The sequence below is a fragment of the Hylaeus anthracinus genome, unplaced genomic scaffold (assembly GCF_026225885.1).
Source record: "Hylaeus anthracinus isolate JK02 unplaced genomic scaffold, UHH_iyHylAnth1.0_haploid 11989, whole genome shotgun sequence".
NCBI lineage: Eukaryota > Metazoa > Arthropoda > Insecta > Hymenoptera > Colletidae > Hylaeus > Hylaeus anthracinus.
The window spans coordinates 12,543,562-12,561,751 of NW_026534337.1; the positions used below are offsets into that span (position 1 = coordinate 12,543,562).

Consider the following 18,190-nt stretch of genomic DNA (forward strand, 5'->3'; position numbering starts at 1 on the left):
GAACTAGTTTCTCGTCGAATTCCTCAAAATGCAATTTCGCGACGCGACTCGTGTAATCTCGGCGGCGAACCGAACAGATCATAATGAACGGCGGAAATGATCATAACGCTCGCGTAAAAGGCGTTACTGGCACGTTAATGTGGTATACGTGGTCACGAAATCGCAAAGTGCGCGTCGTTAGGCGAATGAAATAGCGAAGTGGAGAACCAAACGACGAACTATTTCGGATGGGACACAACTAGTGAGTTAGCCTCGTCTGACGTGAACAGGGGTAAATTTACTGTGAAACTATCAAGCTTGCCCATATGCCCAGTAGAAGAGGCTGCCAAGAGCTGCTTTTTCCTTGCCTTTTTAATTCAACTACATATACTTTCCATGGAAAAAATTTTGTTTGTTTTGTAAATACCTTCCAAATATTTATTAAATTTTATTTGAAACTCAACATTAACCATGGCGGTGCTTCAAGTACGAATGTTTGAAACGAAATGCTTTCAAATAATTAACGTACAATCCTGTTTACGAAAAAAAATTTAATTCTCCGTTTCCACTCCAGAAAAAATCAGTCGAAATGAGAAAGTCTTGAAAAGGAAGTCCTGTTTAAAATCCATAATGAACGATATTAAGACGTATCCAGTAGTTTCCTGAACTAATTTCCTGAAGTTTCCTCTTATTCCCGGGCTCTAGCATTTTTAAGTGATTAAGGGAAACCGAGGATCGAAAACTTTCATCCTCGTGCAGCTAAAGACGGTATATCGATAACACGTCAGATTAAAGGATTAAAGGGGAAGATTGAAACGGAGGAAACCGTGTGACGAGAACTCCGCTAGATAATTCCGATCGAGATTCGATATAAGGAAACTGTATTTTCCGTAAAAATGTTTGAAAAGACGATTCACTTTATTCTTGAGTGTTTTAATGAAACATCATTGGAAATATTAGTGTGTGTATTATTATAAATATTACATCGAATAATCTAACTCTAACTAATTCCAATATCGATACTTTCATTTAAAATATTTATGAAGGAACAGTCACATGTATTAAAAATATATATAATTTGATCGGAACATTGTAACCCGTTTTTATTATTTTTTAGATTATTACAGTTAACGTTTTAACGCGTTCTTGCTCGAGTCGGCTTTATCCGTCAATTTGTCGGTTTTTAGGAAAATGAGGAAAGTTTTAATTAAAACGAAATCCTCACAAAATCGTGCCAATTACGGGAAAGTATCAAAGCAAAATGTTACAACTGAAAGTACGCGAGTCAGCTTTCATGCAACGATGTGAACGAAATTTCGCAACACGTGAAGTGACAACAAAGAAAAATGGAAAAACGTGGAACCGTGAATTTTTCAATTCTTCCAGGTGTGAAAATCAGAAAAGCGCGAATAATACAATCCACAGAATCCAACGAGATATCGAGTAAATAGAAATACGAAATTGCAATATATTATAATTGAAAACATACCAATTGTAAATGATTGATACTGCATGAGATAATCCGTAGAATAAAAACAAGGAGTAATGTAAATAACTGAACCAGGTTGAAATTGTGTCATGAAATCGATAGGTATATACGAGTTTGCGTTCGGTATAATTAAAATGGCAAAGAAATTGTATGTAGCATTTATAATTATGGTAAAATACAGGTGACATAAACGGAACACAATTTAAATTACATATCATAATAATATCATATATCATAAATTATATATAGATATATATCAATATATAACCTCATAAATATTTCAAATCAATTCACGTAAATCTTAATAGAAGTCGTTCTTTACAAGGACGTAATTATTCTTATAAATGGACTCCCTGGAAACGTTTAAAAAACAGCATCGTCTATAAAGAAGTTACAGCTCGAACGAAATAAATTTTCTACTCGGCATTTTCGAAAAATGTTTAAACAAGCAACCTGACGCGTTTCCCGAGCCAGCAGCTGGCGGATTAAGCCCGAACAAACTTCGCGAAACGAAAACAATGGAAAGAGGAAAGTTTCGAATTTCCTCGAACCCGAGGAACTTCGGGATTACTTCACTTGTAAACATTTGAATGGAGTGAAACACGATCCCGGCGAATGGAGCCGCGCAAAGTCGTCGGCCAAAAGGAGAACCGTGGCGGTGTCGAACCCGCTCGAAGATTTCCCCGCGCTTAAAGCGCGGGGAAACTTCGAACTGCTTTGAAGTCAGGATGAAAAATCGCGAAACGCACGGTTCATCGGGCGGGAACTCGGGCGTGGAGTCAAAGAACGGTCGCCGGCTCGTTAAAATCGCAAGATTACAGATTCCCTGGCTGAAGAGCTAATGCTGGCGAATCTAGTCGCGCGGAAAGAGATGGAAAATGTCACCGTCGAACGAAAGTAATCAAGGGATACATTGAGCGCGTAAGATCGCTGGAAAACGAACGGGCAGAGAGGGGAGCGAGACGGGGAGAAGGCTGAAAGAGCGGTGAAAAAGGAAACGTTCGGTCGAGGACGCAGACGAAAAGAACGAGTCGCACGTAACGAAGGCGGTCGTTCCGAGTAATCAACGGAGGGCGAAATAAACGACCGTCGTCGATGAAAGAGACTAAGTACATGGATAGGGAACAAGTGTCTTTCTTAAACAGCGGAGGGTACGAGGAAGGGTGCAGAGAAAATGACTAAAGAGCGCTCGAACGCTGGACCGTAGAAAACTCGCGAGCTTGCTCAAATGAAAGTCCCCGATACTTCAATCGCGACGCTCGGAAACTGTTTAACGAAAGGAGGGATTCGACTGTGCAATAGAGTCTTAAAATTGCGTTTTGTCACTCGAGTTTCGGGATCTCGGAATCCACCGGTATGAAAGCAACGAAATTTTCTGGAATTTTTAATTTTTTTCAAGGAGGAATTTTAAGTGGATTTTTATATGCTTTAACCGAACGCACAAAAACCAGAGTAATTTTGATCTGTAAATTGATTTTGATACTCAAATGTGTTGTCTCGCTTTAATAGTGCTACATTGAATTAACAATAAACACTCTAAATAAAGCTCTAGCTCGAGCTATCTCGCTTTAATATTCTATACTTTTTTAATTCTAAAATTCACAAGATGGAGCCTCCTTTTCGACTGTCCAACTGTATAATAACCCCTCTAGTATCAAATAGGTTTCGTCACAGTGAACCTATACCCTCCGGATCGTTGTTAACGCGATGAACGCGCTCGAACGAGACACGAGGAATCCGGGTACGTGTTTGTTTAAAGACGACGCAAATACTGGTATTTAACTGCTAATTAAACGCTCGTTGTTATCCAAACCGTGTAATAGAACGATGCGATACGCGCCGATGTCATCGTGATTTTCATCGATAATATCGCTATTGCATTCATCTAACTTCGTTTGCGACTCTAAACGCGAGATCGGTGGACAACCGTTTTACGGACTGATTGGTACCTCGTTTATATCGCATCGTAGCTAAACTCTCGCAATGTCAATCGCGAGATATTTTTCAATTGTTCTTATATCCCCAAGTCGCCATTAAAGTAAGAATAAGCTGAAGCAAGGTACACTTCGCTTTAAAGTGTTGAGAAATAAGTAAGGATATGAAGTGCAGTATCGCTTTATCCTTGTTTGTAAATCAAAGTCACTCTCGCCACCTTAATGAAAAGTCTTTTTCACTTAACGGTACACTATAACACCGTGAATTTCTATTCGCTCCTTATCCTTCCCCGGTCGATTTAACTTTCCTGCACTCCACCGCGCAGCCCTTTTACCCGACAAGGGGTCGAAAGAAGTCCTCCCCCGTTATAGGGGCAGCAAAAGTTGTAACCCCGTAAATATACTGGGTGAGTCGCGAGGAACACATCGTCTGAACGTCACCAACCGGACCGAAGGTTGAAAATAAAAATAAAATAAAAAATGTAGGAACAATTGTAAACCTACATCCTCTGTTTCCGCGATCTTCCGTCACCTTTCGAGTGATGGGAGGTCTGTGTGTAACAATTTTTATGTTACCGTTTAGTAGAGAATAATTTTGTTTGCTTACTAAAATTGGGATAATCCATGATAGGACGACGGTATCGACTTTTTCAGAATCGAAGAGTATTTGCTCTTTACTTCCAAAAGACAATTTATGTTGCAACAGTGACTGAAATTGGACGACGAGTGTACTACAGTGTTTGTGCATGCAACAAAACACTCGTGTATACCAAAGAGAAAACAAATATGGACTCGAAACGTGAATTCAAATAAAATGATAAAATATTGAATTCCGAGATACTTAGGTCTTTGGTTTCTCGGGGTTCACCCGGTACAGCTCGACGTTCGCTTCAAGATTCGTTAATAAAGAGAGGAGGCAAAGAAGGCTTTCGTATACAACGATTAATCACGTCAGTGACGCTTAAGGCAGGCTTTGTGGAGGCGTTAGATGATAACCGCAAAGATAACCCGAAGTTTAAAAGCCACCCCTTCGTCGTTGCGTCTTTGACGCTCTGCTAGCGCCGCCGAGATTACCATTTCGTTTCTCTTTATTTCTTGATACTTTCAATCGTAGCGACACCGACGTTGATTCGTGCCGTTGAACCGTCGCTCGACTTCCGGAAAATCGCGATTCGGTGGCCGCTCGCAACAATGGATTTGCATTATCAAGAATTTCCGAACGATCTGGGAGGGTAGGAGCCGGGGGTAGTTGGAAAGCATCGAGGAAGAAAAATCGGGGAATAATAATATTCGCTGAACTGGGCGCGCAAACGTGACCCGAAACGTAGATAGCGAGGGAATGATTTGTTCATCCCCTATTGCATAATGTACCTGATCACGAATGAAAGTAATTCCTGTTGATTTCGTGGTGGAAATTGTACAGAATTTGCTAAACCGTTGGATTACTCGCGTAATAATCTTGTTGGTTGGGTAATTTGTTAGTCAGATCGAGTATTAATTTATTCGCGAATATATGAGTGTATGTAAATGTATTAGAAATTAAGAAATAATTTCTACTTCGAAGTATGAGTTATTTTGGTGATTACAGTTATGAATCGTACGCGGAAATATATTTGATAGGATTATAGTCTTCACAGAGGGCCTGTAGAAGCTACGTTAAGCAAACATTTTTAGGAAAACTAGCAAAATAAAATAAAGATACACATGCGATTATAGAAATGGTAATAAAAATTGGAATAATGAAAATTGAAGCTGTATCCTATATGAAAAAAGTTATGTACATGCCAGACGTACACAAATCTTTATATTTGAAAGGGCAATTTAAATTACATTACGTCGTTAACTTCTCGTAGATACCAGTACATTGCTACTTTTGTATAAACGCTGTTACAATGTACAGAACCTGCGTAGAGCTCGTTAAAACTATGTTTACTGCGCTTTATTTGATTCTTATTATACGTCAATTCCATCTTCTATTCTATTTTCTTCACCGCTGCTTACTATTTTCTATGGAAACACTAGGAAACATTATACAGTAACACGAAAGAAGCAAAGGAAAATTTGAAACTGTAAAAAGAAAGATTTCCTTTAAAAAAAAAAAACAAATCATCTACGCGCAACGAACGTCGCGAAAAATTGAAAATTAACAATCTACAGAAAGCAGATGTTTATCGAGGATAGAGTAACATCTTTCAGTAAGTCTGTCGCATACCAACACCAGCACTCAGGCTTTTTTCCCACCGAGAGAAATGAAACATAACCTAGCGTAATTATTAATATACGTGCAGCTTGAACCTTTACGTAAACGCTTAGTTCTTCGCTGAATTGCATGCGGGCGTAGATACTGTAACAATATTCGTGGCTCAACACGCAGGGTACTCGTGCATCCTGGTAGTAATTGCATTCCGTAGCTGCATGCCAATGTGTTAGATGTTTCCCCACCGAGGCACAGACCGGGTCAGCGATGCACATCGCCGCAGACAATTCGAGAGGACTCGTTATTAAAGTGCTCCTTAACACTTCCTACTCGCACGAAGCGGGGTTGCGTCCCGCTGAAATATGGAACGCACGAACGATATCCGTCTATGGATATCGAGTAGCGTGCGAAAGAGTCTCGTGGGCGAGATGAACACGTTGTTGAACTGGTCTAGTCACTTCAGATTTAATTGGAAAAATATTTTTGTCAAACTGAGTTTGTTGCGTACTTTTTTTACGAATATCCTGCGCAAAGCCGGATCGGCAGTAGAAATCTCGAGAACTATTGGGTTTGATGCGAAGATAGGTGTCACCAGAAATGAAGAGATTCTTATGTTCCCATACAATTTGTCTGAATACTTCAAATATTTTATAATAACCAGCAAAAATCGAGCTAGAAGTCTCCACTGTAAAGTTCCTCGTTTTCAAAGTTGTCTACTCCAAAAACAGAGCCTCGTACAAAATGATTTCGTTAGATCAGAAATAGACGTATCAGGAAAGCGAAGCAAAAGAGATCAAAGAAAAGCGCGGAAAACAAACGAGACGCGTTGTTATACAAACCGCTAAAATTTTAATGCGCGGCCGTAAACGAGACATTAGCTCGCGTAACAGCAGACCGTGCGTTAAAGCATTACTGCAAAAGTTTCGAAACTATACTAAGACAAGTCTGGAGAACAACGAGCGCGAGAGAATCGACGCATTAAACGGGAGCACGCCACAGCGAGCATGTAAAAGACAAGCTGTAACAAGTTCTCTCGACACCAGGCGGCGAGCGTTTTGGCCGTGGTCACGATTAAGACCAGAGCAAAAAGAAAAAGAAAAAAAAAAGACAAAGAAGCAAAGCATTTGTTTTCGTCTGCGCGTACAAACGCACGTAAGTACGCTTCTGTATTTCTGTGTCTGTTACAAGCTCGATTCTAACCCCCTGACCGTAGCCTCGAGTGTACTGTGCGCTTTTTTTTACGATCTTCCCTTTCGTTCTTCGCCCGCCTAATTTCTTTCTCTCTTTATCCCCTCGTCTGTGCACCCATTCGCTGTAACGAGAAACGAACCCACAAAGAATCGGCGGGAACGCTGCTTCGAGTCGCGCGGAATGAATGGACGACGGTGTAATCGTGTATACGGTGTGCTCTTCCCTGAAACGCGAGCGTAAAACGAGAGATCTAGGATCCAGGGGCTACCTTGAACCGTGGAACACGAATTTCTCTGGCGAATATTCCCTGCGCGCGACGTTCAGCAGTGTTGCAATGGAGCACCGGGTATATGGGTATTAGACACCTTGCTGGATTGTCGAGATAGACTCCTGCTTTTAAGTGAGAAATTCGAGACCGATGGTGCACTTGAAAGTGGGTTGAGCCATTTTCAATTCAACCCGATTTTGGAGTAACGAGTGGTACTTGATGAAATTTTGTATCAATGCTTCGTTACGTTCCGTCCTTCCACTGTGAGCCACAACAGTTGATTCGCGTACTCGTCGCTCGCTGAAACGATAATAGCGCTCAGTCGCGGGTTTTCGCTTAAGCGTGTTCCACGGACTCGTTTCCTCGCAATTATTCAGTGTACGTGGAGAAATGAATGTGCTTAGTCGTAAGATCGAATGTAAGATTACCAGGGGAGCGAGAAAACACGAGAGTTTCACGATGATGGCGAACGATAGATCTCGGACACCACCCCTCGCAGTCTTTCATTCGCGACGACTAATTGAGTGGATCGCCGATCCATTACCGTGACTAATCGCCGTCTTTCTGTGTTTTTTTTTCCTTCGGGGTATCTTCGGGAACACCCCGAATTCAGGGACGTACTTCAATTGCATCATGTTCATGGTGGCGATGAGCGTCCTTATGACGGTGATGGTGCTCAACTATCATCACAGAACGCCCGACAGATACGTGATGCCGGATTGGGTAAGAAACTCGTCCAGACGTAATTTTACGTTTCCGTTTTCATTTTGTTTCGCGTTTTGCCGGTCAGAGAGGGGCAGCTTCTTTCTTAGATGCGTTTCACGTTGATGCTTTAACGTTGTAAGCGTTTACCTTTACTCTAATGGTTTCTGCTCGCGAGAAGAATAAAGTAAATTGATACGAGCTCACCTGTTTATCAAAAGGGTTGATTGAAGTTGCTCCTTACTTGCAAAAATAAATAATGAAATGAGAATTCAATGCAGAAGAAATTTATAGATAAAACGAAGTAGAGTTTTAAAAATGATCTCCCTTTTATTCTTCCGCGATTAAACGATTTCACTCGGGATTTAAACGCATCTTTTTTCGCTGTAGAGTGTTCCCACTATTACAACATAGAATTAAAACATCCTGAATTACGCGTGTCTGAAATGCGTGTCATAAATTGAACATGGAATTGAGTATTATTATTAATGAATCTCATTGTAATATATAACTCACGTATTTCGTAATCCCTGTTTCAATATTAATACGTTAAATGCGCTTCATCTAAATACAGCCGCATAATTATGAAGCGGCAGGCGTAAATGAGATGTACAGTTACCGTAAGAATTAGTTCAATTTAGAAAATTGCGTTCCAGGTTTATAATACAAAAGACCAACGAATTGAACGGATATTAACGTTTAATAACATTGTTGGAGTTTATTAAGAGGATTGTCATAGGATTGTATCTCGTTATTTTTCATTGTTATTACCAAACTGCGAATATTTATATGCCAGTTCGTATTTTTTTCGAATTCAGATAAGAGATTTAAATAAAAATATCTTTCATCTTCTTACACGGTACTTATTTAAAACTACGTATTTCATTGTTGACTTGTTCACGGTTTTGGAATTTTGAAAAGCAAAGAAAGTGTAGTACTTTTCATAGGGGACAAATAGTTTGAAAAACATTTATCTTAAAGCTGACCATCATCGTTTCAGCGCACGGCGAGCATGCGAACCAGTGGTGGCGTGCTCGTCATGCCTAGCTCTACCATTACTATGACTAAACAGTGAATTATAAATCTGATGTACAAATACAAATCACACAAATTTCTCACTGAAAAATCTTCTAACAAAAAGTCTGTGCTCCCGCGAAACTAATTAACCAGGAAATTTGTTTAGTTGAACGCGAATGGTTTTCTACAATGGTAGAGAAAGAATACCGATGCATAACACCAGTTTAAAGCTCCGACCTTATCCGCGGTGGCCATTAGAGCCGTTTGAGATGGTGCTTTAGTTGCTGAAAGTTTAAAGCGCCTTCGAGGCGTTAGCACATCCTCTTGACCGTTGATTACTAGAAGTTTCATAAACCGAGGGGAAAACGTACTTCAAGTAGAGACAAGAATCCTACAGCTAGAAAAAAATTCCCGGTGGTAGTTTTCCTTGCCATTAAGTCCCGGTGGAAGTGAGCCCCCGGAGTGACCCAACTTTATGCAAATAACAAAAAGAAATCACGACGTGCACGCTGCTGGGGCAAATTGAACCGCGAGGAATTAAATTTACAAATACGAGCGGTAAACATTCGTAATTTAATAACGTCTGATCTATCTCCATGAGTAAACGTCGTGTCTTATCGTGACTGGAGCAAACGAAGTTTCTTGTTGCGAGTTAAAAGTAAGAATCTCCTCCAGACTGTTGAATAATTAAATGTTAGATAATAATATATTGCTATCGCAGTGAAGCAAATGTTCTTTCGATGGCAACCAAATCGAAAAGAAATTATCCTAGGTACATGATATTATCGAGCAAGGTTTCGTTAAATCGAGACGTACAACTTTAAGCATACGTATCATCTATCCCCAGAAACCTGTTTAATATTTGCTTCTTGCGTTCCACGTAGATAAAATCGGTGCTTCTGAAATGGCTACCGTGGATGATACGCATGAGTCGTCCGGGAAAGGACCTCTCGGCGAAGAATCTTTTTTTATCCAACCGGATGAAGGACCCGGTGCTGAGAGAAGGAGGTAGTAAGAGTCTGATGGCAAACGTTTTAGGACTCGACGATGACTTTTGTCACAGAAATAGCGCAGCAAATCCATCTTCCGGATACACCAGGTAACGTTGTATCTTCTTAACTTCGAGTATTTGTTATTTCTACCATGAAATCGTTCCTATTATAAACACAAGAAACGAGCATCGTTTCGTAAAATTCAAATAAACTTGAGAACATTATGAAAGGTGGAATTTATCGTTCGTCTTCTTATTCGTTTAACTTTTTGTAATTAGGTGGGTTTAAAACTACCCCAGCTTTTGCTTAGCTTTACTATTAAAATTTTTCATTCGTGTGGCAATATTATGAACAACAAGTTGCTAACACTATTCATCGGTGTGCAACTTGAATTTTATTTTTCTTCTATAATCGTGACTAGCGCGATATTAACATTCTATGTAAATGAGCTGAAAATTGGCTCCACCGATGCGTGATTTCAAATCAACATAGCCAGGATGACGAAGTAATTCAACGCGCATAGTCCTCGTTCCACAGAGCGTTCCACATCGAATCAGTCTCGATATGTGACGCGATAACGTTGTAAAATGTCGGCAGATAATTTTAGCAAATTGTATCGGAACGGATGAATTTCATCGCTGAGATAATCGTGTTATCATACGAAGCACAAAGGCTAGCGGTGGATTATAGACTGGAATAGTTTGTTAGACTCTGTTATTCCATGTAATTCCCACAAATGATAGGTCATTCCATGAATTCACGCCACTCGTTCTGCTATTCGAATTAAAACGAGAGAAAATGTAATCACTGGGCTGCAGATGTCTATGCAAATTCTTATTTTTACTAATTCTTTTACTGAAGCTTTTTACTAAGTACAAGCACAAACCGCGTCACGAATTTGTACGATACGAATCGGAAAAATCTAATTATATTCTGCCATCTATAAAATATCTGTGAAACAGTTGAATTTAATATCCAGGAAGAACGTTATCGACGAGCATTGATTAAAGGCTCGGTTCGCCTGATACCAGGTCTTGTTTTCTTTTTTATCTCCATATCTTTCGATAAAGTGTCCGAATCTCGAAATACAGATTCCTCGGGACAGAAATTCGTTTGCATTTTCAATCTATTGCCCCTCACCTCCTTGGTTGAGGATTTTCTCTTTTCCTTTGGTGCCTGTCTGTGATACCTTCCCGATATCGAATGCCAGTTCAGAAATCTCTGGTCAAATAATTCTGTATGCCCACTGTCTACTAGACAGAAAGCTCCGTGAAAGTTTATTTGCGAAACACTCCAGCGTGAGATATTCCGCGAACGTTCGAGTGGACTTTAGCAGAGAAAAGCATTATCTACGATTACCATGATCTAAATACAAAATCATTTATTATCGTACGACTCATTTTTCACATTTCTGGTTAACACTAGAATAGTTTTTGTCGAAACCAACGTTTCTACTTATTGCTAATTGTATCGTTGTACGAACAGGACAAAGCTAATGTAATCCCTCCAAACGTGGCATTCTGACTCATCCTCGCTGAGATGCAATATTCACGCATTCAAAGTCAAACTATAGCTGCTACGCTATTGATTCGCCGCAAGGGGCAACTATGCATCTCGAGATCAATCATTAACGCAACCAATGACGACTCTGTGGCGTAATCAATTCGTAAGAAGCTAGATAATAGGTCACCGTAGACATCATAATGAGGACATCTGACGTAATTCGGTTTCGTGGCGGAACCTGATCGTTTCAATTGTCATCTTGAACATGTTCCAACGATCTATACAATCCAAAACAAAAATGAGGGATATTTAGTGACAGGCCTATTCTAATTATATTAACTCCAGCGACAAGTCTCAAGCAAGTCAATCTCTTTTCTTCTCCTCGTTTCTACTACTGCAAAATAGTTTTTCTTAAATGATAGTTTCTCCAGAATTTTTTCTCTTTTTTTTTTTTAAATTCAATCCTCGTTCCTTTTATTTTCTAATAAATTTGTTGTTCGATTGTTCGACAGTAACACGGCGTTCGGCACACCGATATCCACCGGAAGACCAGCGACGGTCGAGGACACATCGGTGTCGTTACCCCTCAATGGTATGCAGCAAGAGCTGCGCACGATTCTTAAAGAATTGCGATTCATTACGGATCTTATGAAAAAAGCGGAAGAAGAGGACGAGACCGTCAACGATTGGAAATTCGCCGCCATGGTGGTGGACAGGTTGAACATATTTCACTTTTCTTATTTTACGAAAACCTCTTTTAAAAGTCTCCGTACGGGACCAAACTGGTAACTTTTATCGAGGTGTCGGTGCATTCGATTGATCCAAGAACGATTTCTATGTTTATTTCCAAAATTGTACGACCTTATACTAAAATCTAAATATATATTTTAAGTTTCAAAATGTCACTAAATAACCATTCATTTCTTTTAATCGCAGGTTTTGTTTGTACACCTTCACGTTGTTCACGCTCGTGGTTACGATATTCATTTTGAGTCGTGCGCCACACATAATCGTCCAGTAAATAGACTGCCCCGGTCAAGTTACCGAAACAATGCACAAAAAATGCCAAAGGTAACTATAACATTAATTAATTAAAGAATATATACTCTACTACCTTCCAGACAGCGTAATTTTTATTAATGCGAAGTATCGATATACCAACCAAACTGTCCGTCGCTTTTCCAACGAAATTGACACGTAAATTTCTAATAATGTTTTCAGAACGCGCTCACGTGTTGTTTCATTCGAATATCATGTAACATCGCACTTAACGCGAAGCGAGAGACACGCGAAAAGCAGAATTAATACAGTGCGGGAACGTTAATTTGTTTTACATAACGAGGTTAGCCTGTCCGTTGCCGCGTCGATAATTTCTTCGAAACGGTGTACAATTTTCTGCGAATAATGGACAATGCCATTGGAAACTGTCGGCAGGCGAAATTGAATTTTCGAATATTCCCGGCAAATTTTATGCAATTGCGTTGGTATACAAAAAATATCATCTCCGGCTGGGCCGATTTATATAATTCCATCGAATTTTCTTTCCAACAAACAATGTCCCTGACATTGAGAGCATTCGCGCGTTTTATAAACGGGAAGTTAGATGATTTTAACCTGCGCATGCGACGACAGGTTTCTTCTAATGTTTCTGTATTTGATACAAATTCCAGAATACCGTTTGTTTCTCGAAATTTATATGGAATGTATATGTATTTTTTGTTTCGGTACTCTGTATCGATGGGACAAGGAAAAAAGGAATAAATTAAAGAAAATAATTTGTAAGTGCAAGGTATGGAGGACGAGGTGGCAACTGAACAGATCCATCTTAACCAATTCAACGATAGCCCAATTTCCTATCTAGCGCCTCCATTGTCTCGGGAGAAAAGGAATCGATTGATCGGATTACTGGTCCGGAAGTCGAATCCGGATCTTCCGTTTGCTGCGCGACTGCTCTAACCAATTGTGATATCCATGCGACGAACGCTTTTTACCCAACAAGTGGCGACTGGATATATAAAAATGCGCTTCTTTTCAATAAAGCATACCTCAAACTATTTAAACAAATACTGCCCTGTTAAAAACGAACTCAACAGTTTATTATAAATTACGAATTTAAATTTATACGAAAAAAACGTCTATGCTTAACACAGACGAAACACTGCCAACCCAGTACACAAACTACCCACTTCACAAACATCCGCAGTCTAGCAATCATTTTCCGCTTTGCGTACACAACGCAACCCATTAATTTCCCTCTGTTCTCCAGAAACGACGAACACGTGGGCTTCGAGGAAGCTGCTGCGGTGCGAAGTAACGAACCACGATCGAGAAAACGGGCTTCGTTACTCGACATTTCCTTTCCTCTCGCTCTGGACCCGCCGTTTCTTCTTCCGCGGGAAGGGAAACCCCGTAACGGAGAAATTGGACGCCAGAGAGCAGAGCGTAGCAGCGCGGGCCCGCGCATTGTGCTTCCAAGCGGACGAAGACCCAGTTGACACCGAAGAGGAGACCCAGCGGAGGCACGAGGAAGCATCGCGAGGATTCGATTCGTCTCGACTTATCGCGCCGTACCGTTCGAAACGTTCCTCGCGCGGATTCGAGACGGTGTACTAAATGCGGACGAGCTGATCGCGTACAGGAGGACCAGAGAAGGGCGCCTCGGCATATCGTTGACAATAGACGGCCACGTTGTGCGTTCGTTCACTTTCTTCGGCTTGAAACTTCTATTCGACCGAACGATCGATCGCTCCTCCTTTCACCCTCTCCCCAACTCACTTTCGCCCGTTCCTCCTCGGATTTAGGTAGATAGAAATCGATCGTTCGTCGGGCAACGATCGAGAATCGATCGAAACGAGTGTCCTCGGAGCATGTGAATTTCGAGACGCGGCGCCGGCGTTCAAACAATTCCTCGAGAAAACGTTGTCGCGGCCTTTTCAATAATAATAGTAACAACACGAACAACAGAATGAAGAAGGACAACAACAATAATAGTAATAATAATAATAATAACAATAACAATAATGATAATAGTAACGATAATAATCGGTAATAATTAATGGTAATATATTGATAACGATAATATTACCTAGTAAGTTACGATTACGATTTTTTGGGGGATAAACGATCTAAACGATAATACTACCTTTAAAGGCACACATGATATGTATAGATTACGTCGTAACGCGTTAACGATAAATTGAATAAATAATATATTAACGATACTCGCTGTGCGCGTGGACGTTAACGATCGAATTCGTCAGTGTTACAAGGGTCCCTCCCCCCCCCGCCCCCCCGCCCACCGCCCCGTGGTACCGACAACGGTCTTTAAATAACTGCCAAATACAACAGTGGAGCCAGGGGTGTCCAACCCTTTCACAGGTAGAGACGTGAGAGAATAAAAAGGCACGTATGATTAATGGGAACAAATATGGGTGACTCTCAAAAAAATTCGAACGAAAAGCCAATGAAGCCACGAATCATCGTCTGAAAACCCCGCCTAGAAACGTTTTTCATAATTGGGAGAATTTTATATTTACACAGGGCGCGTGGAATCGAGTCCCGCGCCCAGGAACGAACTCCTACGATGTATTCTTTTTGAAACTAAATCATTTTCTTAAGGGATGCTTCTTCCTTAGAAATTAAGTTCTGGTACGAATGGAAAGAAAGTGGACCTATTTGAGATCGGCTAAGCGTGGATAACGATGACTCGGCAACTCCGGTTGGAGAAGTCGCTGTACTTGTTCCGTTTGTTGTACTTGATTGCTGGGATGTGCGTGGCGGATGTTGGGGAGAATAAGGGACGATATAGTAGACAAAACTGCCAACGTTGGACGACCCCTGCTTTCCGTACAGACACGAATCTGAGTTCTCGAAACATCTTTAGAGCCCACGATGATAGGTAGCAAAAACCAATAACAATATTAAAGACGGGGCGAGATACATCGCTCCACGGGTACAACCCTCAAAATATGCTATTCCGCGTGGAAGTTTTCAATGGCTGTACTCTGATCGAGCAGAAATTGTTCAATCGAGGAAACGTCTCGTTATACGGCTGTGTCGATTAGCCTTTTCACAACCACGGTTTGCAGATGCTATTGTTCAATTTATTGCTAAAGATATAACACAGTTGTTTTGTATTTATATCGGAAATTACATGGGGAATATTATTGTTTGCGTTGTATTTAATTAAGTAGCTTCTTTATATTAAATAAAATATGTTGATCCTAATTAGGATCGACATGACCGTCGTTGATTATACGATTCGACCTAGATAAACAATGAATGCATATATACTGTTGTTTACAATTTTGGAATAATCGTCTTTATTTAAACGAACCTATTTTTATAATATTGTCCATTCATTTTACTGGAGCGATACTTGAGTGTAATATGGGATGGAAATTGTAATTGTACTTAAATTTAGACATTTTCCTAATAGTGTGCAAGTAATCGTCTATGTTATCCATGCAAGCGAAACTATAACATTGTAATAACTGTGAATTTACAGAAACTGATAGAAGAAACTGTAGGACGTGTCAGAAGACACGTTCTACCATAATGGATATGAATTGTAATCAGTGCTTCATGATTCTGAAGAATATTTGTGACGTTCAATTTTTATCATAATATCGTACCAGTAGTAATACGATGTAAAATAGTACAATATTCAATGAAGTACGTATCGGCGTGTGTACATTTTTTACTTTTATAAAGATTAGAGTGCTCCAAAAGTAATGTCTATGAACGACAGTATATGTGTATACATTTATCGATGTAGTCACTTTAAATTCAGCAATCGAGAAATTCGTTTGCATACACTTTCATTAATTACAAAAATAATTACATAGACTTTAAAAAGGTCCTAAATTCGCAAAAGAGTGTCCAAATGTAACATTTACATTTTGAAAAGACTTGAGAAGTCTTGAGAAGAATACCAAAATATAACACGCAGTATTACGGTTCGTTTCCTCATGAAATTACTCGCATGAGATTTAGATAAACGTAACGGGCGATAAACGGAAGAACTGTTTGGAACACACGGTTCCTCGTATCGTACAACGAATGTAAATTTAACAATACACCGGGAAACACGCGTGGAAAATGATTATCGTAAACTTATACGATTACGTTCACAGCTGCTGGCGTAACAGAGGTGGGCAGGATTCTTATTCAGATGAAATTGTCGAATAACGAAGGAAAGATCGACAACATTTTGTCAAACATTTTTGCAAACGTGTAAAAATAAATACTGACGGAGTCTCGAAAACGAGCATTTACTTACGTATTGACGCTGTGGATTCGAGTTCGTCTTCAGAATCTGTAAGAAAATATAATTACATTTAATTTGAGAACGATTTTTACATCAAGATCGAGTGCTATTATTATTAAGTAATACCTTGATAGGAAGACGATGTAAAGTTTAGGATCACAACATGAAAATTGAGAATTTGTAGAATAGAAACTTTTTTAGTGTTAATTTGTAAAACAAAGGTCTCGATTTACGTGTTATAATCCTAGAATTTGCATCGTCTGTCCACGCTAATTTTAGTTAAACCGTGTATAAAAGTCTGTTTGAGATTGTTGCGTGTAATTATGTTATTCACAAATTCGGAGGTGTCGAACTAACAGGACATTGTGTTGGAATAAAAATAAATTCGAATAAAATTCTATTCCGATGGAGATTCATTCAAATAAATATTCGTTCGAATAACGTCCATCTCTGGCGCAGAGTAACGCTATTTCACAGTAGTACAGTCATTGCTCTCCGCAATCGCACAAAAAAAAAATATTAAATCCTGACTAACTACGAGAAAAACCAAATCTATTTTCACCAGTGACGAGGCTGTACGGAATGAGAGAGTACTATAATTGTTCAAACGACGCTGAAAACATAATAAATGAATAACTTGGTGGTGTTCTGATTAAATACTCAAATAAACATTGTACATAACAACTGTTTGCATGTCGTGGGACTCAATACAACGTAGCAACGTAATAAGTATCACGAGCAGTGTCAGTAAATAATTATAAGAGTAAAGCATAAGTAAGAATATTGAAACTATTCAATCTGGATATAATAATTTCCGTTAAAATAATCGTGGAATATTCCAAACGTGATTGTCCGAATTGAATCTTTCTCGCGAACAACGGTGAAAACGATTTTTGGCAATCTCCTTCAACGTAACAAATAAATAAAACAAAAAAATCGTCGACTCCTGTTCGATTATCATAAACGCCAAAAAAAAAAAAAAAAGAAAAAATGAAAACGACGAAGAGAGTGTGTATCGCCATACGCGAGAAGCACGCGTTCATAAAAGAAAACGCAAATAAGGATTGTCCAAAATTTCGTCACGAAACACGTTTTTCGTAATCATAATCGCCGACAATCATTTTGAGCGATGCGAGAATCGCGAATCATTGTGTGCGCGCACTCGTGATTGGTATGGCGATATTTAGGACAGTTCCGAGAACAACGAAAATACGCATTGAACTCTTAACAAATAAAATACCAAAGCTAGATCGAATAGGGGGGACGATCGACAATTTTATAATCGATGGGAATTCGATGAGCATTCGAGTTGAAACATTGATCTACGACCTAGAGTAATTTTTTTGATTCGCAGTATGATTTGCACGAGGAGTATACGCTCGAGATCGTGATGGTACTTTCCCATTCGACAGTATTAATTAAAAGGTGCTAACTGCCGAGGGTTGGCATATGATTACCCACAGTAAAATGAATTCGTAAATCAACCTAATACAATTTAAGTTTTAAATTTGCTTTACAATTTACAAATAGTAATTTTAATTCCGAATAGACGTTGCAAAACAAACAGCGCTCGATTTATAAAAATCTGCGGCACAAAATTGTTTCGAAACAACCAACAGCTCCGATTAATGGAAATTCTGTTAACGCGA

At 39.6% G+C, this 18,190-nt stretch overlaps 1 protein-coding gene across 4 annotated transcripts in view; it reads left to right on the forward strand.

Annotated features, from left to right (window-relative positions):
• LOC128888213 (neuronal acetylcholine receptor subunit alpha-7) overlaps positions 1 to 17,933 on the forward strand; it is a 257,970-nt gene extending 240,037 nt beyond the window's left edge. For all 4 annotated transcript variants that reach the window (XM_054144917.1, XM_054144914.1, XM_054144915.1 and 1 more), the window contains 5 exons: positions 7,672 to 7,781; positions 9,662 to 9,876; positions 11,785 to 11,988; positions 12,209 to 12,343; positions 13,539 to 17,933. In XM_054144917.1, the coding sequence (XP_054000892.1) occupies positions 7,672 to 7,781; positions 9,662 to 9,876; positions 11,785 to 11,988; positions 12,209 to 12,293 (614 nt within the window). In that variant the 3' untranslated portion in view covers positions 12,294 to 12,343; positions 13,539 to 17,933. The remainder of the gene's footprint in view (positions 1 to 7,671; positions 7,782 to 9,661; positions 9,877 to 11,784; positions 11,989 to 12,208; positions 12,344 to 13,538) is intronic.
• Positions 17,934 to 18,190: the final 257 nt, after the last annotated feature.